This window comes from Lygodium microphyllum, chromosome 5 (assembly GCF_053477565.2).
Source record: "Lygodium microphyllum isolate KBCC chromosome 5, Lygodium_microphyllum_v1.1.10, whole genome shotgun sequence".
In the NCBI taxonomy this organism is placed as follows: Eukaryota; Viridiplantae; Streptophyta; class Polypodiopsida; order Schizaeales; family Lygodiaceae; genus Lygodium; species Lygodium microphyllum.
In genome coordinates, this window is record NC_141139.1 from 166,217,108 (window position 1) to 166,244,957 (window position 27,850).

The 27,850-nt window shown below is 39.8% G+C and overlaps 1 protein-coding gene across 1 annotated transcript; it reads right to left on the minus strand.

The window, feature by feature from the left end:
• Positions 1–27,310, minus strand: LOC148036651 (DNA-binding protein S1FA-like). The gene is made up of 2 exons (XM_087679181.1): positions 27,086–27,310; positions 1–436 (listed from the first exon to the last, which is right to left on the minus strand). The coding sequence occupies exons 1-2, from the start codon at positions 27,134–27,136 to the stop codon at positions 221–223; spliced, it is 267 nt and encodes an 88-aa protein (XP_087535307.1). The 5' UTR covers positions 27,137–27,310; the 3' UTR covers positions 1–220.
• Between the last annotated feature and the right edge of the window lie 540 nt (positions 27,311–27,850).

Genomic DNA, 27,850 nt, shown 5'->3' on the forward strand with positions numbered 1-27,850 from the left:
TTGAACAGTAGAACAATTAAATTAAATAGACTAAACTGTTTTTCCTGACTCTGGCTTACAAAATTAGAGTTGCTTAAGCTACAAGAGCTCCTCTACTTGAACAATTTAGCAACTGCTGCACAGATGATAGCTTAGCACTTCTGTAGTGGATACAGCATGTCCATGACCCAAACAACAGTAGACTACTTCTGGTTAAACTATAACTGCAGTTTCTATCAACTCATTCACCTGCTGGTGCAATCCCCTGCTTCAGTCTCTCTCGTTTCATTTTCTTTTTTGAGACTGGCTTCTTTTTCTTTGCGGGTAGATTCTTTTGTGCATACATATATAAAGCATAATTGCCTACTGTGAATAGAAGAACAACACCAATTACAACCACAAGTACGGTAAGCACAGGATTGAACCCACCAGCAGCAGGCCTTGACTTGAAAACGTCCTGTAAACCAATACGATCAACTGTTAAGAGGCCAAATAAGAAAATGAAGTTTCAGACAGCCTTGATAGCTAACTTTCTGACTTATCTTAGATTAACAAGAGATACAACACTAATCACACAGAAGCATAATCTCAATACTTCCTGCTTATCAAACAAGGAATACACTGGCCCATGAAAACGTACATCAAACCATTCTTTAGCAATGACCTGAGTGCTAACACTGGTTTATGAAACACTGGCACCACAAAACACACAGAGTGTTGTTAGCATAGTTTTTATTGGCTTCCTCAGCCTAGTATACGAGTTGTATGGCCACTTTATGGGCCCTTTAGTTCCACTAGAGTGGGCTGATCTTGCTGTTCTCAGGCAGGCTTCAGTGCCCCAGTCTATCACACTATAAAACTGTGGCTCTAATGACTTTCAGTTATCACATCATTGGGGGCAGGGGGAGAGCCAAGAGGGCTAGAGAGTTCCACCCTTGAAGCCATGTGCCTTCACCATTGTTATACTTTACATCTCTACTTTATGATATCAACTCCATTGACTGTCATTGAAAATTTCTGTTCATTGTCTTCACTTTTGTTCCTGCGTTCTTTATATTCTTGTCTAACATCCTTATTGCTTCCACTTATGTTCATAGCTTCATTGTGCATTCTCACATGGTATCAGATGTTGGGTTCTTGTCCATCCCGCTCACTATGTTTGAGGCAACACATTTGTGATGGATGTCCTGCTTGATTATTTCTGCTGCCTGACTTGAACCACAATCTATGTTTTCTTTGCTATGGTTATGTGGCAGTGTACTTTGATTGGTGATGTGTTTCACATGTTTGTTCTTTTTTAATGTTTAAAGCCTTAGTCTTATGGAGTTACCTTGCAATCGCACATATGCAGTCACATCTCATGTTTTGATGTGTAGTACACCCTTGTTCACTTTGCTTTTGTTCTTTGAGAGAGAGCAGTCACGCGTTGATTTAGTGCTTCTACTAAGCTCCATGCATTGTTGAGGCTGTCTTTGATTGTGTGCGCGCATTGTATGCATCTAGGATTTTATGGTTTTCTTTTTTCACCGAGACTGTCAAACTTGTATCTTGATTGTTGGCTTCAAGGCATCTCTCGTTTTCTCTACTCCATTCACAGCTTTTCACTTTGGATATCATCTTTTCAGTATGGCACTTCTATTCTATGGATTCGTGTATCACTCACCATGGCCTGAGCATGTTCCTTTTCAATTTTCTTTAAGAGCTAAGATTTTGCTCGAGACAATGTGATTGTCAGCTGCTGATATCTCTCCCTCGTGCAGGGACCAAGGTCTTGACTTTACAGATCTGTTCTGCATCTCTAGTACTTTTGGAGGATTTCCCAAAGGATGGTGTTGAAAAGTCTTTGGGATCCAACCTGAACATGAGATATGAAACAAGCTGTACCAACGATATAGCTTCAAACTCTTCCGAGAGTGATGCATCATCATAGCATGATTCTTCACTGCTCAAAGCCATGCTTGCTGAATTTTGTGACAGTTGAGAACAATTTCCATAAATTGTTTGCACTTGTGGCTTACAATCAGGTGCCTCAAGTCCAACTACTTAACAGAGTTCATGTATCCCAGCAATGGAACCATGAACCCAGCCTTCCTTTCAGAGAAGGGTGGTGGAACTATGATTTACAATTGATTACAAGGAGCAATTAATGCATAAAGTAAATAACAAATTGTTTTTCAACACTTTACTACTTTGGGCTAGATTGGCCTCAAGAAACAAGATGAGACAACACCGATTGCCCCAAAAAACCGTGGCGCCCTTGCAGTATTTCTTTTCACATTATTCTAGGCTAAGTTTGAAGTTGGGAAGACCAGGCCAAAAACTCAAAACCCCTCAAAAGTTCCTTCAACTAAACTCTCCCCTAGGAGACCAGGCTGAGAACTCAAAATTTCTCCAAGTTTCATCAACTGAGATACCCTTCAATTTCAACAATCAAGGGCCAAGGCTTATCTCTCACAGTTCCAGAACAACTTGCTGTTTTTTGCAACCAGAAAGCCTAATTTTCAATTTGTCCCTTGATTACATGTCTTGAAGAGCCAAATTCAATCTTCTTCAATTGCATGCAAATCGTCCCTCCTGTAGACCACCAAATTTCATCCACTCTGCTATCTACTTACTAAATTTACAATAGCAACCTTTACAAAACACTACTTGAGATCTCAGAGGAGAGGAGAGGATCTCAGGCCATAGTGTTGTAATGTTAGCATACATGTGTGACTTGGACCATCATGTCTTACCTATGAGGCTCAGTCTAAGTCAAACAAGGCACTAAAAGCTCTTTGTCATTCTATGTGCTTTAGGCACTTTAGATGGAGGCTATATTAGTGCATTTCTTTTTGGGTGTTATGGGTTGTCCTAGACATCCACATTAAGGGCCTAGCCACTTACCAATTGTGATTGTTAATGGTCACGTGTGTCCTACATAGTCATCTCTTGGTTGTGAGCCTCAGTCTGAGTCAAATTGGGACATTAGGAGATTCGATACTTAGTCTGTCAAGTGTTTTGATGATGAGTCCGTCCAGCCTCATAACACTAAAGCCAAACCATCTACACCTACTAGATAAAATAGGCCAAGGTTGGGGGCCTCCCTTAAGAACCGCAATATCAGTAAAGTCCGAAGTTGCAGCATTCCAATTCGCATCCATGGGCATAGAAATAGTCCAACACTCCTGCACCTCAAAAGTGGTCAAGAGCCCTTGCACATATTGCTATTGGGAGATAAAGATTTTCCGCTTAGTCTGCCATATCTCATGAACTAGAAAGAAATGAAGCCCCATATCCGTCCTAGAACTTCTCATGGATTGCTTCCTTAGTTTGCTTGACCATCTAGGCATAATCATTTGTCAATATGAGATCATCCACATAGAGCACCAACACCACTGCCTTCCAATAGACATGGATATACAAATTTGGATTAGATATAGATTTCTAATACTCTAACAAAGAAATGTGTCTATCTTCTCATTCCAAGCATAAGAAGCTCATTTGAGGCCATAGAAGGCCGCCTTTAACCTGTATACCTTACCATCTAAGGAAGAAAGGCCAAGAGACTATTCAATGTGGATCTCCTCCTTTAAGTCACCGTTCAAGAATGGGGACTTGACATCCATCGGGTTGGCAAGAGCAAGGACTATCCAAATAGTGGCAACCGGCAGTACCTTCTACTTGTCGAATGTGCCATTGCTGAGATAGTCCTAAAGACCCACTTGACTCTGATCACATTGCAATGAGTGGGCCTAGGCACGAGGTATCAAGTGCCATTCTATTCAATAGACTCCAACTCCTACTACATGGCTTTCCGCCAATGATAAACTATAGTGCCTCTCTTACTAATATTGGCTCCCTATCTTGCCTAGCACAAGTGAAACCAGCCTTCCTTCTTGGAATGGGTGGTGATAACCTGATTTAAGAGTTAATTACAGCAATAAATAAATGCACATAAAATGAAATACACACTTTACCATAACATTCTTGGACAGTAGACACCCTGTTGGCCCCAAAATTGGCGCCCCTTGCGGTATTTCTTTAGCTTTCATTCAATTGGAAGGAGTACAGCTTGAGATTCTTCAATCTCCTCTTGCTAATCAATTGCTCTTGCTGTCATAAATGTCCAGCAAGCCTTTTAGGTCATTTGCCCCTTGTTTCACCCAAGACTTCTTCTCCAATTTGACCCTTGGCTGGCCAAATGCTGCCCCAAATCAATTCGGGATGGGCTGGCTCCTGAAATCCTTTGATAATCTTCAATTATCAGCTGCTGATTTCAGTCCCTTGAGCCTTCAATCTCTGGCACGGATCCCAAGGTGGCTGCTAAACCCTAATTTCTGCTGTAAATTAGGGTTTACTGCAGAAATTACAGATCAGCCCACCGAAAATGGCTGAGATCTCCTCTGAATGGCTAAGAATTGCTGAGAATGGCTGAGCATAGGCTGAAGGAGATGAGAAAATGCTGTAGAGAGAAAATTCTGAGATTTGTTGCGAAGAACTGATCAAAATTAGTTGCTGCCCTGCTGTACCAGCCCCAAACGGATGCACCAACAACAATAGGAGCATCAGAGACTGTGATCTTCAGGAGAAAGTGCATCAGTAGCAATTGTCAGCTTCCCAAGGTCAAGAATATGCAATCCCCATCACCAAAATGGTCTCCAGTGGCTGGGAAATGGCCCCAAAAGCTGGCAGTAGCATCCAACACCTCTTCCCAACAGCTCCAAAATGAAAAAACGAGATTTCCCTCTCCCTTCAGCCCTATTTAGCCTTTCCTCCAATTGCATGGGAAAGTTTTGCCAAGTGGCAGCTTTCTTAATCCATTTTCAGCGATTTTCAGTTAATTAATTCAGCCCTTAATCCATGCCCAAAAAATTGACCTTGCCCATCCAAAAATTAATTGGCTAGGCCATTTGCAACCCAAAGTGATCCCATGCATTAATTGACCCTTGGACAAGCATTAATCCATTAATTAATGCCTAGTCCCTAGTGTCATCACTGACACTTAATGGCCAATTAATGGTCCTAGGGACAACCTGACACCAAAATTCACCTAGAATCTAACAAGAGTAACTTGTTACAACTTTTGCCTTTGACACCCATCTTTTTCACAGGGTCCTTCGGCCTTCAACTGTGAAAAAGTAGCTTGCACCTCATATGTACAACACATGTGCATCTTTTAATTGCACATTTGATTAATCCTTTAATCAAATGTCAATTAAACATAAGCAAAGCATCAAATTTTCACGTCCTCGTGACAAACCACCCCCTTGAAATCCTTACACTCATCCTCGATTACACTGTAATGTGTCAAAGCAAACAATATTGCACTGGAATTTTCACAAGGCATCATAGTCAATACAACATTGACCACTGCTGGCTAACTATCTCATATACCCACCATTTGCTGAAAATTTCCAGCCAGCATAAACATAACATAAAGCTCGACAATAGTTCAAAACTGTTGCCAGAAACTCATTGGATGCATCCCAAACTCTTGTTTCTCAACAGTGCTGACTACACAACCATAGTAAAGCATAAACCGAGCCGAAACCATGGCTGAATTGTCAATGGCATTCAGTACACATGCTGCTATCCATAGAACAAGCTGAATACCACTGAAACTAATGATCATACACTGAAAACTAGCACTCGGTAATCAGTCTCTCATGATCATAACTTGATGCAAATGTACAGTTTCAGAGCTGCAGTGAAAACCATACCCATCTACATACATACCACAGTGACTAGTACACTGAATAGTGACCTCATGGCAGACATACTGTCGGAAGTGCTACCTTCCCCTTGAGTATCAGGTGGTACTTTGAACCCTTGCCCTGCTGAACCTGAAAGAGCCCAATCCAAAGTCGGCTCTAAGTGAAAGGCATCAAGGTAAAGTTGCAACAATTGAGGATGGTCTGCCAAGTCATCCTCTTCCATCCATTTAGCATCCATTGGTGAACAGTTGTGAAACTTCACCCAATAGCTTATGGAAGCTTTACCTTTGACCTTTTCTCTTTATGTACCAAAATCTGCTCAGATACCAATATCTCATTCAGCTCCTCTACATTGGACTGAATTTCAGCAGATACATCCTTAGACACATCAACATAAAAAGGCCGCAACAAGCTCACATGAAAGGCATAGTGTATCCGCTAGTGTAGAGGCAATTTCCATAATAGCCAACATTAAACGGAGCATTTGCATGACCAGCACTTATTCCTTGAGCCCCAAAAGCATGACGGGGTACCGATACTTGCCCATATGCGTGATTTTGCACACCAGGCATCATACCGATGCCGCCATACATCAGATTATGCATTCCATGAGCCATACCCGAGTACATTGGGTTATGCAAGCCATGCATTGGTTGCTGAAAATTATGGGGAGATGTGCCATACATTCCCACATTCAGTTGCTCACCCACCATAGCATGAAAAATTGTGCTACCACCAAAGTAAGCTGCCTGCCCCAAATTCTCATGCAAACCTTGCTGTCCAAAAACCATAGGATTAGCATTTACATCATGAACTTGCATTTGCATTTCTTACCCAACTAGCACTAACTACTTTTCACCATGAGCATCTGTAGGAGCATCTTGAGAAGGCTTTGGCTTGTTCTTCGGTGCATCTTGCTGTCCCGAAGTTCTAGAAGAGGATTTTCTCTTCTTGCCCTTGTTGTCCTTCGTAGGAGTGTTCAAAAACCAAGTAAACTCAGGATCTTTTGCCAATATCTGCCAATTCAGCAAAGATATTGGCTGCTGCCCTCATTCAATTCTTGAATGCATCATCGAATTCCATTTCTCCTTGTTGATCATCATCCTCTTTCTGCATTGAGGGTCCAACATCTTGGCCTTCAGCCACATTTTCAGCATGTTGTCCATGATTCGTGCCTTGTCCAAGATCAAGCATTGCATTTCCTTCTTCCCAATGTGAATGTGCATCATGAGAGGCATCATTACTGCTTGATTGCATTCCACTGTATGAAGACATCTTGCTGTAATTTCTCAGCTGAGCACAAAGATCAACACTAGCACAAAGCTTTGGCTTGCAATTAGGTGCCTCGAGCCCACCAAATCAAGAGACTTTATGTATCCCGGCAATGGAACCATGAAACCAACCTTCCTTCTTGGAATGGGTGGTGATAACCTGATTTAAGAGTTAATTACAGCAATAAATAAATGCACATAAAATAAAATACACACTTTACCATAACATTCTTTGGCAATAGACACCCTATTGGCCCCAAAATTGGCGCCCCTTGCGGTATTTCTTTAGCTTTCATTCAATTGGAAGGAGTACAACTTGAGCTTCTTCAATCTCCTCCTACTAATCAATCGCTCTTGCTGTCATAAATGTCCAGCAAGCCTTTTGGGTCATTTGCCCCTTGTTTCACCCAGGACTTCTTCTCCAATTTGACCCTTGGCTGGCCAAATTCTGCCCCAAATCAATTCGGGATGGGCTGGCTCCTGAAATCCTTTGATAATCTTCAATTATCAGCTGCTGATTTCAGTCCCTTGAGCCTTCAATCTCTAGCACGGATCCCAAGGTGGCTGCTAAACCCTAATTTCTGCTGTAAATTAGGGTTTACTACAAAAATTACAGATCAGCCCACCGAAAATGGCTGAGATCTCCTCTGAATGGCTAAGAATTGCTGAGAATGGCTGAGCATAGGCTGAAGGAGATGAGAAAATGCTGTAGAGAGAAAATTCTGAGATTTGTTGCGAAGAACTGATCAAAATCAGTTGCTGCCCTGCTGTACCAACCCCAAACGGATGCACCAACAACAATAGGAGCATCAGAGACTGTGATCTTCAGGAGAAAGTGCATCAGCAGCAATTGTCAGCTTCCCAAGGTCAAGAATATGCAATCCCCATCACCAAAATGGTCTCTAGTGGCTGGGAAATGGCCCCAAAAGCTGGCAGTAGCAGTCCAATACCTCTTCCCAACAGCTCCAAAATGAAAAAACGAGATTTCCCTCTCCCTTCAGCCCTATTTAGCCTTTTCCCCACTTGCATGGGAAAGTTTTGCCAAGTGGCAGCTTTCTTAATCCATTTTCAGCGATTTTCAGTTATTTAATTAATTTTCAGAATTAATTAATTCTGAAAATTAATTCAGCCCTTAATCCATGCCCAAAAAATTGACCTTGCCCATCCAAAAATTAATTGGCTAGGCCATTTGCAACCCAAAGTGATCCCATGAATTAATTGACCCTTGGACAAGCATTAATCCATTAATTAATGCCTAGTCCCTAGTGTTACCACTGACACTTAATGGCCAATTAATGGTCCTAGGGACAAACTGACACCAAAATTCACCTAGAATCTAACAAGTGTAACTTGTTACAACTTTTGCCTTTGACACCCATCTTTTTTACAGGGTCCTTCGGCCTTCAACTGTGAAAAAGTAGCTTGCACCTCACATGTGCAACACATGTGCATCTTTTAATTGCACATTTGATTAATCCTTTTATCAAATGTCAATTAAACATAAGCAAAGCATCAAATTTTTACGTCCTCGTGACAACAAGTCACCAAACCATAGTTAGTACAAGCAAGCTCGATGAAATGTGTGTGGTTCCGTTGAGATCACCACAGGCCATCTTGTGGCTACCACAACTCGAAAAGCCCCTCAATCCCTACATCATAGGGTGCCTCATGAGCACAACGAGGAAGAGGCTAATACTCCCCTCACCATTTGCCTTTATCGAGGACTCTAGAACATCCACCAACAGGGAATCTGTGAGAGTGTGCAATAGAAAGAGAAAAGTGAACACAGAGAGGAGACATAGAGAGAACACATGAGAGAGAAGAAATAATGTGACTGCAATGGTTGAAGGTAGAAGACTGCAACAATTAGCCCCAACTCATAGCTCTATATATTAGTGTGGATGCTAGGCGGTAGTAGGGGGATGAAAGAATGAGAAAGGACTTGCTAATCACGAAGGATCAATAATAGATAACGAGACTGGGAAACTAGGCCACCTAGGCAAAAAGTAGAAGGATCCTACAAACCCCAAAAAAGTGTCAAAAGTGCCCAAAAATAAATGCACTAATGTGCCCTCCATCTAAAGTGTCTAAAACATGTAAAATGACAAATAAAGAGAATGTCGGAGCTCCTAATGTTCTCGTCTGACTTAGACTAAGATTCATAGATAGGAGATGACCACACAAGACACATATAACTGCTAACACTACCTCTCGGATCCTGGATGTGGCAGAAGGCCAAAGAAGATGTGGATCCAAGGGTGCCAAGAAGAGTGCCAATGCCAATGAAGTCCATCAATATAGAAAGTTAGCCAAGGAGCAAGGCCTATTCGCAATCATATTTGTCATGCCTTGTCATCTCTTACCTATGAGCCTCCTTCTGAATCAAACAAGGGCTTTAGGAGTTTTGACCTATTTGTCACATGTTTTAATAAAGGAGGTAGCTCTATTGATGGTGACATTAGAGACTAGGCATTAATAAATTAATTAATGCCGGTCGAAGGGCTAATAATTGCCCAAGATACTTAGAAGACAAAGTGGCCTAGCGAATTTATTTATTGGCTAGTGAAATTAATTTTTTGAGCACTAGAATAATTATTAAATTACTTTTCAAAATTAATATTTTGAAAATTAATTTAGTAAGCTGAATAATGCTGAAAATGGCATTAGAAGACTGCGACTTGGCAAAACTTGCCCATGCAAGTGGGAAAAAAGTTTTCAAGGGCTGATAGAATTCTATTCCAACCATTGTGAGAGAGAAGGAGACTGTTAGAGAGCAAGGAGAGGCTGCCGGGTGATTTGCGACTACCATCGATCAGTTCTATAACATGTGACAATAGTTTGGAGCCCTCCAAGAGTAGATGACAACAGCCTAAGGTCCTTTTGGTGCAGGTGACAATATTCAGGAGGGAATAGCAGTCACTAGTGGGGTTCTAAGCTATAGGAGTAGATGACAACAGCCTAAGGTTCTTTTGGTACAGGTGACAATATTCAGGAGGGGATAGCAGTCACTAGTGGGGTCCTAAGCTATAGGTGACAGCTTCCATGGCTGTTTGAGTAGGGCAGCAATAGTTTTTCAACCTTTCTCGAGATTAAATTCTGAAACTTCTCTCTACACCATTCTCTCTCATCCACCAGTCATCTCTTAAGTTATCTCAACATTTTCCAATAGTTTGAGCCATCAGAAGAAGATATTTCAATCAATCTCTGATGTAAATCCTAATTACAACAAAAATTAGGATTTTGACAACCACCTCCATATGTGTACTCAAAATTGAGAGCCTAGGACTTGAATTTTAGCTTAAAATTGAGAAATTTTAGGAAGATTCAGGAGGCCAACCAACTAATATCAGATTTGGGGCTGAATTTGTCTTTCAAGGAGTAGGGTAAAGACCAATCCCGAAGTAAACCAAGGGGAAAATTGGTTTGGAGGCTTGCTGGTCAATTTTGACAGCAAGAGACACTTAGATTAGTAGAGGAGATTAGAGGATCCCAATTATACTCCTTTCATTTGCAATACAAGATAAAGAACCAATTTTTGGACCAACAGGGTGTCCAATGTACAAGATTAAATGATACATGAATTTTATGCTTGCTATAATTAGTACTTAATATGGTTATTTACCACCCTATCCAAGGAGAAAGGCTAGTCTCAACAACACGCTCCTCTTTGAGATCTCTAGCTCACACACATGGCTCTAATACGATGTGAGAGTGTGCAACGGAAAGAGGATTGTGAATACTGAGAGGAGACAAAGAGAAAACGTAGGAGAAAGAAGAAACAATGTGACTACAATGGTTGAAGATACAAGGCTGTAAGTGGAGGAAAAACGTAATAATGACAATACTTTGAACTTAACCAAGAGTTGACACCACATTGAGAGGAAAACCTGCCCCCCCTCCTTTTCAGAATTGAAACCCGCCTCTCCTTCTATTCAAGAATTCTGAAAACTAGAGTTTTGAAACCCTAATTCCTTCAAACTCCAGACACTGAGTTGATTAATTCTCTTCTTTAGTGCTTAAATTAGATCAAGCTAAGTAGAAAGTATTTCTTAGATGAGAGATAGATAGGAGAGTACAAAGCATACAATTTATATTTCAACACAAGAACTTGTTTCAAATGAAGAGAGAGATCTCCAATATATAGATGCAGAGCTTGGGTGCTCATAAGTGGAAAGTAGAGGATAGGTATAGAGCTTCTAAACCTTCTACTCTAAAAATATCTCAAATACTTAAGAATTTGAGATAGCTGCTGGAGACAACATTATTTCTTACGAAATTTCGGAGCCTTTCACACAAACAAAATTTTCATTTGAGCAACTTTAAAAAATAGTAACCTTCAAAATTTTAAAAATAACCAAATTTAAATTTTGAAGAGCTTCATTATATAAGTTCACCGATTATCAAATTACTAAATTTAGATTTTGAAGAGCTTTATTATATAGGTTCACCAATTCATGGTTTGTTTCTTTGATCATGAGCATCTGGTTTCACTTTTTTAAACCACTCATTGTATAGGTGTAAATGCCCCGAACAACATAGTATGCTTAACAATTATGATATTCGCTTGTTTTCGAGATTTAATATAAAAGAGAATGAACACTTAAAGCAGAAAATGAAAATTACTCACAAAATTACAGCCATGAAAATGTAAAAGTAATGGAGACAAGATTGAGGGTTGAAGATGGGCAACCTCCCCCCGAAGGAATGTATTTCTGCTCAACCCAAGTCCCTTAGGGAGGAGCTCAGTTACAATCAACCTGAGAGTGAGGAGAAGTAATTCTCACTCTCACAAGATCATGCAAAGATGTACAAACACACATGCATTATCTATTATGCAATGATAAGAACTGATTTCTTTACAGTATGAGAGAAGAAAGAGGGGAAATCAGCCTTTCTCGATCATTGATCAGCAATACATGGATAGGGCTTGCTTCTTGTTGCTAAAATGGAAGAAAGAGCTCGAGAAGGAGGTGCTGTAATGAATTTACAGGCTTGCTGTCCTGTAAAACAGCAGTGATAGAAGAGGGAATATGGAGGAATTTGATAATGGAGAAGTGGGGGATGATGATGGGGATGGATGGGGCCAATTTCTGGCTATCTGTGGGTGTTGTTGGTGCTGTACATGAGTTTACAGCAAAGAAAAATGATGCTGAATGAAGAAAAACGAGCTCTTATTTATAGGAGAGGGAAGAGCTAGTACAAAAGGGGAAAGTGGAGTAGCACAAGACAAGTGTCCAGCCACATGTCATGAGATGTGACAAGTGGTGGGACACTTGGAAACTTGTATGACAAGTGTCTTGACACTTCTCTTCTCTATGGCCTTCCTTTTTGGGCTGAATATTGTCAAGAATAGAAACAACCAAATTTAGTAAGCACAGTCAGAGTACAGAATTTACTATTTTTAAAATGACATCCCTATTTTTTAGGACTAGCATTTTTAGGCTAATTCGAGACTCCTAAAATTTAGGGACCCCCCAATATGGGTGTCATATGAAAGCTTTTTCCGTGTACATCGCAAAAACGGTACCAGAATCTTCATGTGACTTTCCTATGCAAAGAAATGTGCATTTCAAGCTTTCAGCCCACACATGCACATTGTACAAGCATTTCATGATCATGCCATCTTGTTGATTGTAACTGTCTGTTCTGGCGGATCTAGCCCACACTTCAAGGCATCAATCCTTTCTGTGTGCGAGTCTAACCTTGATATGCGTGAGTTCTGGTCACAGGCGCCCAATCGGGCCATATAGGTGGAAGTGTGAACTATCTTTTCTCTAACCCACCGCGTGGGTCCACCATAACCTGTGACCACTCATCAGTGGCCAGCTCCAATGCACTTTTCTTTATATCTAATTAGTGCAAAGGAAACAAATTTAATAAATCATTATATAGACAAATTAATGAAAACTGATACAAATTCTGTTTTTATAGAGTTATGACAACAGGCTTCTAGTCAATGTGACTATTTGAATGTAAAAGTCTTAGTCATCTGAGCTTTCTAGTCAATTTGACCACCTGACTAAAACTTTTAATTTCTCTTAGGCATCTCGTCAATGATGACCCATGTATAACTATAGGGCGTTCTGGCCATTGGCCACCCTTAAATAGAAAGATGAACATTTAATCATTTTTTGAAATACTTAAATAATACAAATTGACTTTAAACTTCCATGAGCATCAAATTTATTTACAATCATTGAGCCAATATGTCTTGGTAATACCTAATATACAGAAGGTTTGTTACATCCCTCCCTCTTAAAATCCGTCTTGTCCTTAAGACGTTGCTTAAAGTATTTCTAATCCTACAACTTCTTCATAAGTTACAAGTATTTTTTGATAGTCTTTAAAATACTCTTTTGATATTCATTTAGAATCTAAATGAGAGTAATTTGTAAATTTCAAAATAAAATTTTTAGAAATATTTCTTCCCCGTTTTCTAATCATATAAAAGACTATTTTCTCTGGTTGAAGTATTTTCTCCTATTCATCTATTTCATGTAGATCCTCTATTACAAGTTTCAATTGTGGAGGCCCTTTATAAGGCTTTAAAAGATGGATATGCAAAGCATTATGAATTCTCCAATACTCTGGAAGTAGTAACCTAGAACAAACATCATTAATCTTTTCAGTGACTTAAAATGACCCATAATTTCTTGCTGTGAGCTTAGTCATTTGGAATGAAGTCTTGTTAGAGCTGCTTAGACGAGCTTTGTCAAATTTCAATCACACCCAATCTCCTTTCTGTAAAATCTATTGCCTTCAATACTTATTTGCTACTTTTTTTGCTTTACTTAGGATCTTTGAATAGCTTGTCTAACTTGGACGAATGTTGTATCCTTATCATGCACAAACTCATGGGCATAAAATATCTCCTCCTTGGTTTTGAGAATAGATAATAAGAGCAGTTTTTCATATATGATCTCAAATGGTGCTTTATCTGTAGAAATATGAACTGTGTTGTTATAGGCATATTCTACCAAAGACAAATACTTTTCCCATTGTTGGTTGGCTTCATGGCAATAGCACTTTAACATATCCAATATTGTGAAATTGGCTATCTCACTTTGACCATCTGTTTGAGGATGATAAAATGCAGAAAATATAAGCTTTGCATCTAAATTTTCAAAAAGAGCTCGCCAAAAGAGACTAGTGGTTCGTGGATCTCTATCACCCACAATGGATTTTTGGAACCTATGATACTTAATGATTTATTGAATAAATATTCTAGCCATCTGTTGAGACTTGATAGTCTTTTCAACTGAAATAAAATGAGTCTCTTTGCACTTGTCAATAATAGTCAATATGTCATCTTACCGTTTGCTGATTTTAACAAGCTAAAAATAAAATCCATAGCAATGCTTAGCTTGGAATTGATAATGGTTTCAAAAGCTCTGCAAGTTGTTAGCAATCAAACTTAATCTTTTGGTACACAAGACATTTATTGATAAATTGCTTAATATCTTGTCGAAGACTTGGCCAAAAGAAATATATTTTAAGTGCCTTAGTTGTGGCCATAATACCATGATGAGCCATATAAGTGCCGCATGACATTCTTTCATTACTTTAGACCTGAAATCTTTAGTAACATGGACACTGCATGAATCTAAGGTCTTCTTGACAAGGCATCAGCTATCTTGTTTTGCTTTTCAAGAATATGCAGTATTTGAAAGTTAAATTGAGCTAAATAATTGGCCAATCGAATATGCTTTTCAGAAATCTTTGGTCGCTTGAGAAAATGTCTCAAACTATTATGGTCTCTCTTGATGAGAAATTCTCCACCTAAAAGATAATGTCTTCAATCTTTTAAAGCTTGAATGATGGCTATTAACTCCTTTTCATAAGTAGTAGCATTTCTTTCTACATTTTGCAATCTTCTGCTTGCATAAGCAACTACATGCCCTTCCTAGTTTAAAACTGGGTCAATGCAATCTCCTGAAGCATTACATTCCACAAAGAAAAAATAAAAACAGGTATTTTACTCATATAAAACTTTAGAGCTTCGAAAGCTTACTTCTCTAGTTTGGTCCATCAAAATGCCACTGCTTTCTTCCTTAAATCATGCGATGGTCCAACAATCACTGCAAACCATTTAATCGATCTCCTATAATAAGAGCATAATCCCAAGAAACTTCAAACTTCGTGAACGCCGGTCAATTCTAGCCATTCCACAATAGCCTTGATTTTTTCTAGATCCATCTAAATTCCATCTTTGGATACAATATGGCCCAAGTAGTGAATCTCTTCTAGGAAAAATTCACTCTTTTTGCCATTGACATAAAGTTTGTATTTGCAGTGTTCTGTAGACACTATTTTCAAGTGTTGCTTATGCTCTTCTTCATCTTTTGATAATGAACCAATATATCATTAAAAAAAGTATCTATAAACTTTCAATGTGGACTAAAGATTCTTTCCACCGTTCTATTAAAGGCGACAGAAGCATTGGTGAGACCAAATGGTAGCACAAGAAACTCATATAAACCAAAAGTTATCCTAAATGTTATTTTATAAACATCTTGAGGAGCAATCCTTATCTGATGGTAGTCACTCTTCAAGTCAATCCGGCTGAATACTTTGGATCTATCCACTCTATCCAAGATATCATCAATTCTTAAAATGGAAAACCTATTCCGAATTGTGATTTTGTTAAGGACCCTATAGTCCACATACATGCACCAAGAACTATCTTTCTTCTGCACTAAGAGGACTAGAGAGCAAAAAGATGAGGAACTAAGTCTTATTAGACCCTTCTCCAAGAGCTCATTCACTTGCTTCATGATCTCCTCTTGTTGTATTGGACTCACATGATAAGATAGCCTATTTGAAGGTGAGCTCCAAAGAATGAGATCAATGTGATGAACTTGTGGCCTCTCTGGTGGTAACTTATTAGGTAAAGTGTCTGTAAAATAATCTTCGTACTCCTTTAAGAAACTCATTTGGTCCCATTCATATCTGAGATGGACTCTTCAATTCTAAACTCTTTTGTTAGAATCGTTAATAAAAAATAAATACGAGGAAATAGACTTTTTCATTGCTTTACAAATTTGTACATGGGATAAGATGGAATAGAGTTTCCTCCCACTCCCACATCAAAAGATATATTTTTGGATTTGCTTGAGGTGTCTTTTGGAACTGGTTTTTCTTCTTTGCCTTATTAGGACATTGACCAACCATGTGTCTTTTTTCTCCACAAGAGAAATATCGTCCTTCTCTTATATATTCTGCTAACTGCTAATACGTTAGCTTCTTTTTGGATGGTAAAGGTGGTCTACCTCCATTCTTATGCTTTGGTTCTTGTTTATTTGTCTTCCTTTGATCAAACATCTTGATCCTTTTCCTTAGTGGTTCTTCTTTTGAGACTTTACCAAGCATCCATAGTATATGCACTCCTTCAGCTTCTAAGGCTACATCTTGGGCTGCTTCCAAAGTAGCAGGCTTTGTCATCTTGATATCTTGCCATACCATCGGATGTAATCCATGGATAAACTTTCTCATCTTCATATTGGAAGAAAATTCATTAAGAGATGTAAAGTTACGAGAAATGACTACAAACCTCTTAATATATGTTTCAACATTGTCTCCATGGCTTTGCTTTAGCTCATCCCATTCTTGTGATACATCAACTTCAAAAGATGAAGACAAAAACTTCATGTTGAATATCTCCTTAAACTCTTTCTAAGACTTGGATTCTTTTTTCTCTCGAACAACTTTGAGCCACTAATTCAAAGCGACATCCTTTAGATGCAATTAAATCATTCTAATTTTTTATTTTTCTGTATAATCTTCACCACCAAAAGCAGTATCAAACTGTCTAGTAAAAAACATAGCTTTCTAAGAATCTCTCTTATCATAGAAAACATCAAACTTGACACTCTTTTTCCAGGCTTAAAGTCTCTTTTAGTATCATTTTCCTTTGCTAAAAGCATCTTTGGAGATTCAACTATCATGGAAATAGTCGGTTCTTTGACTTTCTCTAGTCTTCTCCATGGAAGGATTCTTGGAATAAAAGAAGGCAGCTTGTGTATGATGAGACTTTGAAGTCACTGCTTGGGTGGATCCTCAAACAATAGGTGATATATTACCTTTCATAGACTTAGTTGCATCAATAACATTGATACCTTTCATGCTCATATAGGCCTTCGCAACCGTAATATCATCTGTCTTAAGAGCCTTCTCAATAAGGAAATATTCAAAGACCTTTGCTTCAGTCCATGCTTAAGCCCTTCTCTCCATCAAAGGTTGAATTTTTGGATCGGTTACCGGCTTCTTCTATCTTTGTGTCTTCTCATAATCAGAGAAGCATACAGATACAGAGTGTTGGAAACCTTCTAGTTGTTCATCAAAATTATGCTCTTCGTCCATTGACATGGTGAGACAATTAGGTCGTCCAAAGATCTTATCACCGAGATAAGTTCTTGCAAAGAAGAAGTCCTTGCTCTGATACCAATGTAAGTGCAAGGAAGAATATGAGAATGACAATACTTTGAACTTAAGCAACTTGATCAATTATCACCATGAAAAATTAGAAGATAAAGAGAGAGAGAGAGAAAAGAGTCAAACCACGTTGAGAGGGGAACCCGCCCCTCCCCCTTTTCAAGAATTTATTGAAACAAAACCACGAGCACCAAGTATCTGAACCATATACAAAAGGGTTGATTTGTTGCAATTCTAAAAACTAGGGTTTTAAAACCCTAATTTCTTCAAACTCCAAACAACAAGTTGATTCTCTTTTTTAGTGCTTGAATTAGATCAAGCTAAGTAAAAAGTGTTTATTGGATGAGAGATAGATAGAAGAATACAAAGCATGCAACTGATATTTCAATACAAGAGCTTGTTTCAAATGAAAAGAGAGACCTCCAATATATAGGTGTGGAGCTTAGGTGTTTAAAAAAGAGAAAAGTAGAGGGTATAAATGACTAGTGTTTGCTGAAAATGACAAGTATAGGGACACTTGTCTCTTCAAATGATACATGTCACTTTTCTAGAGAAAGAAGCTTCCAAACCTTCTGCTCTAGAAATTTCTCAAATGGTTAAGAATTTGAGATAGCTCCTGAGACAAAATTGTTCCAAAATTGTTCCTTGTGAAATTCCCAAGCCTTTCACATAAACAAAATTTCCATTTGAGTAACTTTCAAAAATTGTAACCAATGAACACTTAATCATTTTTTGAAACACTTAAATAATACAAAATGCCTTTCAAAGTATGTGAGCATCAAATTAATTTGAAATCATTGAGCCAATATGTCTTGGTAATAATTGGTATACAAAAGATTTGTTACAAGGCTGTAATGGTCAACCCCAATATGTAGCTCTACATATGAGTGTAGGCGCCAAATGGTAGTAGAGGAATGAGAAAATGAGGAGAGCTAGCTAATCGCGAAGAATCAATGATGGATAATCAAAGTGGAAGGGCAAGTTACCTATGTATAGGCAAAAAATAAAAAAAACTCTAAATGTGATCAAACCCCTAAAAAATAGTCAAAAGTGCATTTTAAAAAATGCACTAATGTGTCCTCCATCTAAAGAGAGTATAAAACACATAAAATGACAAATAAAGACAATGTCAAAGCTCCTAATGTCCTCAACTGATTCAGATTGAGACTCATAGGTAGGAGATGACCACACAAGACACACATGACTATTAATAGAAGGTACGAGGAAACCACCAAAGAAGATGGTGGGGAAAGGGATAAAACTTGTAGGATAAATCGTGCGCAATCAGGAACGGGTGCAGCAATAAAAAGTTGCATCGAAGGGCCTTGTACAATGAAAGAGGAATGGAGCATAAACAGTCTCCTCTCTTGCCAACCTGTCATAAAAGTGACTCCTATAGAACAATCCTCAACAAAGATAGTCAGCTTGGTAAAGACAACACGGGTCCTAAGTCTAGGAAGGCCATGAAGTTATAAACTAAGAGAAAATGGAAGCCCAAGTTCCGAACATGTAGGGCCTTAGAAACGGAGCTCGATGGATAGCAGTCAAACAATAAAGGCAAGGTGCCAACACCACTGATAGGAATCAAAGAGATGTCACCAGTAGTGATGATACCCTCTGACCCGGACTAAGATTTTGTAACAAATCACCTCAAGGAGTCATAGGACTCAATGCACCACTATCAATGAGTCAAGGCTACTCAAAAGATGAGATAGTTGAAGAAGACTACACCCCATAAATGTATAGAAACACTAACTCCATGGTAATAGCAAGTGACAAAGAAGAGGTAGATGAAGGCTCCGATGTAGATCCACTCTTCGCTCCCAGACAAAGGTGAGGATATATCCTCCAACACTTCTCCTCGCGGTGCAAGGTCTTCTCACAATGAAGACACATGAGATATCCTCTACGCTTCCCCACAAAATCTATATCAGAGTCAAAAGATGACTCCAACTTCTCCATCTTCCCTTTCTTCTACCTGGCTTGTCTTGTACCTGAAGGTAAAGTTGTATAAGCACGGCCATGTGCACGGGCTCCACAAGAATCTCGCTCACTGTGATGGGCATTCTGCTTAAGCAACAATGGAACCAGCTCCTCCCAAGTGAGAGTCTCCCAACGACAAGAAGTGATAAGACTCATATAGAACACATCATATGTCTATGATGGAAGATATGAGAGAAGTGTCACAACTAGGTTCTCTGAAGAAATGTCCATACCAAGGGATGCAAGCTCATCCCGAATTTCCTCTATCCTGTGGATGTGATCTCTCATCATGGTAAAATCTACAACATAAAGTTGTTGTAGCTTCAACTCAAAAGATAATCGATGCCCAAATGTTTGGATTCGAAAGAGAGATGTCAATCTCCTCCAAACCTCTGTAGCAGTGCAGATGAGTCAAACATGCATGAGCATAGAATCTGTACAACTAAATAAGAGGAAAGAGTGAGCTTTGGTATTCAATCGATCCCATAAAGCTGTCGAATCTGCGATCACATCATCATGAGGATCCATAGTAGGTCGAGATATAGGGATAGTAGTAAAATCCCAAAGGTCACCATTGTTGAGGAGACACTCCATACATCATGACCATAGAGGATAGTTTGTCCCATCCAACTTGTCAAATGCCGGTAGAGAGGGTAGGACTAGCACTTGCTCAAGAAATGTCATCAATGCCAATAAGGGACTAGACGCCCCAAAAGAATATAACGGGAAAGAGTGTTAGAATGGTGGTCAATCTCAATCATCTCAAACTACACGATCCCCCGTAGCATATACATTACCTATAAGAAATCAAAAAATATGCTGCAACTAGGATTTTCTCCACTTGTGCAAGAAAAGGAAAGTAGTACGCAGCAATGATGTTATCTTCTGGGAAGATCGCATGCATAAACAATCCAAAAAGACTGAGGAGGTCCGTAGGGTTGTATTCCGGGAAGAAATACCTTTTGGACAGCAAAATGTGCCCACTATACAGCAGCAAATACCTGTTGTAAATGAACCTGCAAATGCAAAAAATAATGTTGGAAATGATCAGCCAGCTATTGCCCATGATAATGAGCCACTACATGTGGAGGAACAGCCAGTACAGCAAGCTGTTAATGCTTATTTGTAGGCTGAAATGCCAGGACAGCAAGCTGAAAATGCTCAACAACCAGCAGCAAACAATGATCATTGGGTTAGGAGATCGTCTAGGGCTACTAGACAACCTGATAGATTCATTACTGGTGCAAACAATGTGGCTGATTATGTCATGTTGACAGACCGTGGTGAACCGTCTTGATTCAAGGAAGCAATGGACAGGCAGGACAGCAAGAAATGGTATAAAGCCATGTTGTCAGAGATGGAATCTCTTAAGAAAAATGGCACTTGGGACTTGGTGCAATTGCCTAAAGGGCAGAAAACCCTTCCATGCAAATGGGTTTACATTATGAATGTCACTTCTGGTTCCTCACCAAAGTACAAAGCAAGATTGGTTGCAAAGGGGTACAAGCAGAAACATGGAGTTGACTTTGATGAGATCTTATCTCCTGTAATCAAGATGACTACATTGAGAATTATTCTTGGATTTGGTTACAACTCAAGATATGGAGCTCATACAGATGGATGTAAAGACTGCATTCTTACATGGTGATCTGCATGAAAATATATATATGCAGCAGCCTGAAGGGTTTGTGGCAAAATGGAAAGAGAAGATGGTATGTAAACTCAAAAAGAGTTTGTATGGGCTAAAACAAGCACCAAGAGAATGGTATCATAAGTTTGATACATTAATGCAGTCTCAAGGTTTTCATAGAAGTCAAGTGGATCATTGCTTGTACACAAGAAGGTAGCAGATAACAGCCTGATTATCTTGGTTCTGTATGTAGATGACATGCTAATTGTTGGCAAGGATACTCATATCTTAGACTCACTGAAGCAAAGTCTTCATGATGGCAGCTTTGACATGAAGGAGCTTGGTGATGCAAATCACATTCTTGGCATGCGAATACTCAGAGATAGGTCGAAAGGATTACTCTATCTATCTCAGCAGGAGAATATCTCCAAGGTTTTGCAACTTTTCAATATGGAGAGGGGAAAAACAATTGAGGTTCCATTGCCTCCATATGTGAAACTCAATGCGGAAAACAGCCCTACATTTGATGATGAGAAGGCTGAAATGGCCAAGATACCATATGCTTCAGCTGTTAGCAGTTTGATGTATGCTATGGTTGCTACATGTCTTGACATTGCCTTTGCGGTGGGAGTGGTTAGCAGATACATGGTAAGCCCTGGTAAAAAGCATTGGGAAGCAGTGAAAGGTATTATGAGATACCTCAAAGGCACAAAGGATTTTTGCATCTACTTTGAAAAGCAGAAGGCATCTGTCGTTGGGTTTACAGTCGTTGGCTTTACGGATGCAGACTATGCTGGTCATGTGGATTGCAGAAAGTTCACTTCTGGGTATGTGTTTACCTTCACGGGAGGAGCAATCTCTTGGATCACCAGGCTACAAAAGTGTGTTGCATTGTCTACTACAGAGACAGAGTATGTGGCTGCCTCTGAGGCATGCAAGGAGACTTTATGGCTTTCACGTCTAGTGGGAGAGCTTGGTATTACAAAGTTACATGTTCTTCATTATGATAGTCAAAGTGCTATCATGCTAGCACGAAATCCCGTCTTTCATGCAAAGACAAAGCACATACATGTGAAGACCACTTCATTAGACATGTACTTGACAGCAAGAGCATTAAGCTTGTCAAAGTGCATACACATGATAAACCTGCAGACCTTCTCACAAAGGGTCTTCCAACAGAGCGGTTTGCTCATTGCCGACAGATGATGGGAGTTGGATAGATATATGTATTTCAACTTTGTACATACCTAGACTTAGCCGATTCTTTTCTCCTCTTAAGACACATTGCCTTAAGATGGGAGGTTGTTGGGAATAAAGGGCCCTCGTGCCTTTTATATGTGCTCGGGTGTGAACACACCCTTAGCAGACTTGTACTTTTATATATATATATATCTATCTAAAAACCTAAAGTGGGACACTCGTCATTGTACCCACAAGTCGTGCTCACTCTACTCTCTACTCTACACACTTTCTCTCTCTCTCTCCTGCTAGCAAGCACTGCGTGTCTCAATCCTCGCGCCTCAAAGCTCAACAATTGTAACTTGTGCTTAATTGAGAATTCAGCCTACACACTTGAGCCAAAGCAAGCGAATGTAGATAAGATTAATACAGAGAAAGTGAAAGACATTCCTACCATTTCAAAGGAGAAGATAGATATCTACAACATGCTTTATGAGGAGATGTTTACACCTACGCATCGAACATGGTCTAGCCATACGTCCTTTAGAGCAAGAGGAGCTCGACTTTGACATGCAGCTACTTTTACCTCTACAGCTCCAGTGGCTTCTCAAATTGATGAGGATGATGCTGTGAGAGTGCATAATGGAAGAGAATCACAAACACAGAGAGAGAGAGAGAGAGAGAAAGAGAAAGATTGCAAGAAGAGAAGAGAGTGAAGTGATAAACTGCATTGAATCTGAAATGGATATTGAATATAGAAGAAGAGAAAGAATGGATGGATCAGCCCCTACATGTAGCCCACAACATTAATGAGGGCACCAGATCAAGCTGAAGACTATGGCAGCAATGGATACGGAGAGGAATGTCAAAATTGGAGTGTGCTAGCAACCTGCAAAAGAGAATAATCTTTGCCGCTGTTTGAGCAGATCCAACTCTGATACCATGTCAAAAGATGACGTACCAGCGAGACAATAGGATTTGCGAGGAGGAACACGGAGTAAACTCGGCAAACGTGGAGAAGAGAAGAGAAGAGAGAAGAAACTTTGATGAATGGAATGATGAAGTTCTGAATCATGGAGTGAATGTGATATAAAGGAACAAGGGTGAATGGAGTGAATGTGATACAAAGGAACAAGAGAAGAGGAGAGAAGAAACTTTGATGAATGGAATGATGAAGTTCTGAATCATGGAGTGAATGTGAATGTGATATAAAGAAACAAGGGTGCCATAGCATAAGGAAAATGATGAAGACAACCACAAACCACAAACCGCAATGTCCTCTTGAAGGGGCATGAGGGTAGTGGAGAGGCTAGAGAGAAGAGGTGAAGGACTGAATGAATCAGCCGTGAGGAATAAATGAGAGAGTGGCCTATAAATAGGCACAGTCAATCTAGGATGGAGCCCCTTTTTCGGGCTGCAAACCCTAAATGCAAACCCTAAAAGCAAAACGCAGAAACGCAAAAACGCAAACTGCAAGTGAAGGGTTTCTCAACATAGATGAGGTTCATCGACCCTAACTCACCACCCTCTCACACTTCCTCTCTAGCATTGGAGAGTTATGAGGAATGACCGCATCATCTGTACTAGCAACTTGAAAGGGAGGCTCCTACAGTCATTGCCAAGGCCACATAGTTGGAGCCTAAACCTGGACCAAGAGATAAGGAAGACACACCAAGAGAGTCATCACCCTACATCGCTATCCACACCTACTCTTGCTATAAAGCTGCTATGTCTTGCAATCCTTCCAAAGGTGTCCCTTCGTGCCACAATAAGAGCACTGAGACTTCTTCATCTTCCGCTATATGGCACCCCTCTCGAAAACTGGAACATTTGAAGCACCAAGAGATAGCTTCCTCACAGAAACCTGAAGCTGAACACAGCAAGTCTCCAACATAGCACGTGTAGATGGGTAAATAATGTCTACATGCAAACCATCAGAAGAAGATACCAAAGGAGCCATGAGGGGGATACAAAGAAGAGGAAGAAAGACAAGGGATCTTCAGGGTGATGAGAACACGACAACCGGATGCACATGAACCCCCTCTAAAGCTGAGCAATGTATCACAAAGGGAAAATACGGACCAAAAAACACGGAAAAATAGCTTGAAACCTGTTGCGCAGCCCTACACATAAGCAAAAAAAGGCAAAAGCAGATGCCGATCAGTAAATCACAGACAGTAGCGGCATTAAATGCAATCGGCCCGCAAAAAAAACAGATCACCTCAGCCAGCAAACACCAAAACGTGGATGTGAAAGGATCAATAATAGGTCCCCAGCCCTGGAACAGCCCCAAAAAACTATAAATGCAAATGGCAAACTGCAAAGTGCTGAGAAAATAGCAGCAAAACAGGCCGAAAATTAGCAAAGGAAGGTCACCCATGCTGTAAATCAGTCGCACAGCATCAAGAGAGCAGACGAAAAGTCAAAATTCAGACCTAAAACCATGTAATACAGCAGTAGGAACAATGATCCTGCAATCTGATACCATGTCAGAAGCGGATGCAATGATGGAAGCGTGGAAAACCGCTGTAATAGACTGCTGAACACGAGAAAAAGGAAAGAGAAAGAGAAACACTGCAAAAGAAAAGAACACTTCAGAACACTTCACAAAGAACTCAAATCAAAGAGATGTGGTCCCAACTAAATTCCAAGAAAGATTATTGGAATAAGTGGAAAGATAAACCTAATTTATAGGCTATTTCGCCATAGTCTCAAGTGCATTTCATTACTGAGGACAGAAATCATTCATGAGGGAGGATATACCCATGCTATCAAGCTAGGTAACCAAGGCTAAGCATGTAATTGAAGTTAGCAATTGACAACCTAACTTTGAGCAACCACCTAAATTGTAGAGAAAGCCTTAAAAAGCAAATTTTTGAGTGATGTTGAATTATAGACCTTGGGATAAATCGCCCAAGCACACCAATTAGGCGGTATAAAATACCAACTCATAACACTTGGAAGTTGATGTCCATTGTTGCTAAGCTAGACTAAGGAGTATGGTACCAAGAATGGTTGTATGGACCCCTCAAGATATAGAAATGCCATCTCTGACACAAAAATTAGGGGATGCATCCAAAAACAAGGGACATCCACTATTCCTCCCCAAACCCAGTCCCCCGTCCCATCAATCACCCTTATCAAAGATAGCTAAGAATAATCTCTCTTTTTTTCGATTCAAACCTTTCAAGTTTTTTCAAAATTTAATGTGTTATTTTTCCCTCTTCTCACACATATACATATATCAAAATCAACTGAATTTTTTTAAATTCCAAACAAACTAATACAAAGATGGCTCTATCCACCCATGTTCTTCCACTATAAAGCTTAGATGATCTAGATAGATGACATGTGAAAAGCTTTAGGCTCTATCCACCCATGTTCTTCCACTATAAAGCTTAGATGATCTAGATAGATGACATGTGAAAAGCTTTAGGCTACCTAGAATGACTTTGAATGGGTGAAAGATAGATGGCGCTGGCTCCAGAAAGGTCTCCCTTTTATAGCCTGAGAAGGGGATATCATAATATGAACCATCCCTAGTCGGTCATGAAATATTCCCTTCAGGCTTTATCATCAAGTTGGGGGGAAGCTCTCAACTACCCTAACCCCCCTAAGACTCATGAGTTGCTACCAACTATCTAACCCAAAGACTAAATCCACAAACATCATCTTTTCCATCCAACCATATAAACCTCATTTCATACAAGCCAAGACCTAAACAATATCCAGGCTCACACGTAGCTTCTCCTAATAATTGGGGCCTTACAACTTTGAGCACCATGGGTCATTGGTGGCACCTTACAAGGGTAAGGTATTGAGCATATCTAGCAATGCACGCACACACGTTTTTAAATGGAATCGCGCGCACACACGCACACACACACACACACATGTGCATACACATGTTTTGTGATGGTGTAACAATCCATAGTATCGAAATATATTTGTCTAGACATACACAAAAGTTCAAATGTATTATTAACAGCCCACATCACACAAGGGGTCAGACAGAGAGAGAGAGAGAGAGAGAGCACGTGCACACATGTATGGGTGTGCATGCACGAGCATATGCCCACATGTACTCAGCATCACCACTGCACACAAACATCCAACCACACCTACCCACCACATGACATGCATATGCATCCTAGTCAATGTAAAATAACAGTCACCCCCCAGCTCCCATCCCTCCTTTTGGCTGTCACCCATCCCATCCTTGTTACTCTGCTGAGGGGTGAGTCAGATACCAACTGCTCTAGTCCTGAACTTTTCATTGATATGTTCTCCATGAGCTGATATATAATTGACATGAGCTAATATATGATTCAAAGCTGCTCCGAAAATCCCATAGAGCCAACCCAAAGTGTGCAAAAATCCACCGTTTCACAACTGGATTGTGAAAACTGATTAACAAGACTTCCGTTTGAGCTGAATATTTAATCTACACAGTCTGATTCGAACCTGAAATTTTCCGTTTGTTAAAAGAACAAGAGGCTAGAGTCTATACACTCCTACACAAGAAACCACGAATGAACAACAAATTTGATCTTAGAATTTTTAAGGCCGAATGTGTAAGCTGTTAACCCCAATATTGCTCCCATGTGCAACTAGCTAGCCATTGTCATTTCATCCCCTCTGCCGGAATCGGCACAATTGCAAACAAGTGCATGGCATGTATGATCTTTATGGTAGCATAAGCATTCTGGCCCAATGATTCCAACCAGATACGTCCCTTTCTGAGATTTTCCCCAAGGCAATCGACATTTGAACCCTAATTAGCCTAACAACCATAAACTTCCTCAGCTCCGGTGAGAAGATCCAAGCTCGTATAACATAGAGTGATCTACGTTTATGTCCATCGTATGAAAAATGTGTGTGTGTGTGTGTGTGAGAGAGAGAGAGAGAGAGAGAACCTGCTCAAAAAAGTCTGGATCCATGTCTGGAGTTCCAAAATCATCCGCCATCGCCAATTCTTAATAGTCGATCAGAAAAATTTATGTTGGAAAATCACTCTTTCGGTAACAGGACTACAATCTCTCTCTGTCAGATCTCGGTCTCAACGTCCTCCGACAGACTCCTCCCCCCCTTTTCTCTCTCTCTCTCTCTCTCTCTGCACTTACGTGTAATCCTGGCTCTGATTGGGTAATGGGAACTCTTGGGCGGGTTTCAGCCGACCCCAAGTGATAGACTTTATGTCCGCCCACAATGTTTTCCAATCTGAGGGACCTTCTTTTGTTCCTTTTAATATAATTTTTTGGGAAATTTCTCAAAATACCCTAAAGTTTGTGAAATTCCCCCATGTTTTCAATCATTCGAACCTTCTCTTGTCCCTATGGAAATAACTAGCACTCTCCACTCGTACCCGTGCAAGCGTGGATGTTCATTATCCTAGCACTCTAGGACCTACACAATCGCTTGTCTCAACTCCAATTACCTCTTTCACATAGTGCGAATGAATGTGTGATTGTGTGCAATATATTTTATGTGAAAATGGACACTTAAAATTAGAGTGGGTGAGAAGATTTCCAATCCATAATATGGACAGTTCTTCTTTTTCTATGTGTATATACCACTATGGTCATGTACATAAGTACATGTGTATGTTTGCAAAGTATAAAACTATGTTATAAGTAATATAGAAAATATACGTACATGTGTTTTTCTTAAAACATATTTTT

What these genes read in the sequence shown, in the direction of transcription:
- LOC148036651 (XM_087679181.1), bottom strand. Translation starts at nt 27,136, where the DNA reads ATGGCGGATGATTTTGGAACTCCAGACATGGATCCAGACTTTTTTGAG. An exon ending in ATCCAGACTTTTTTGAGCAG is followed by an intron (nt 437 to 27,085) that starts GTTCTCTCTCTC and finishes ATTGGTTTACAG; the next exon opens with GACGTTTTCAAGTCAAGGCC.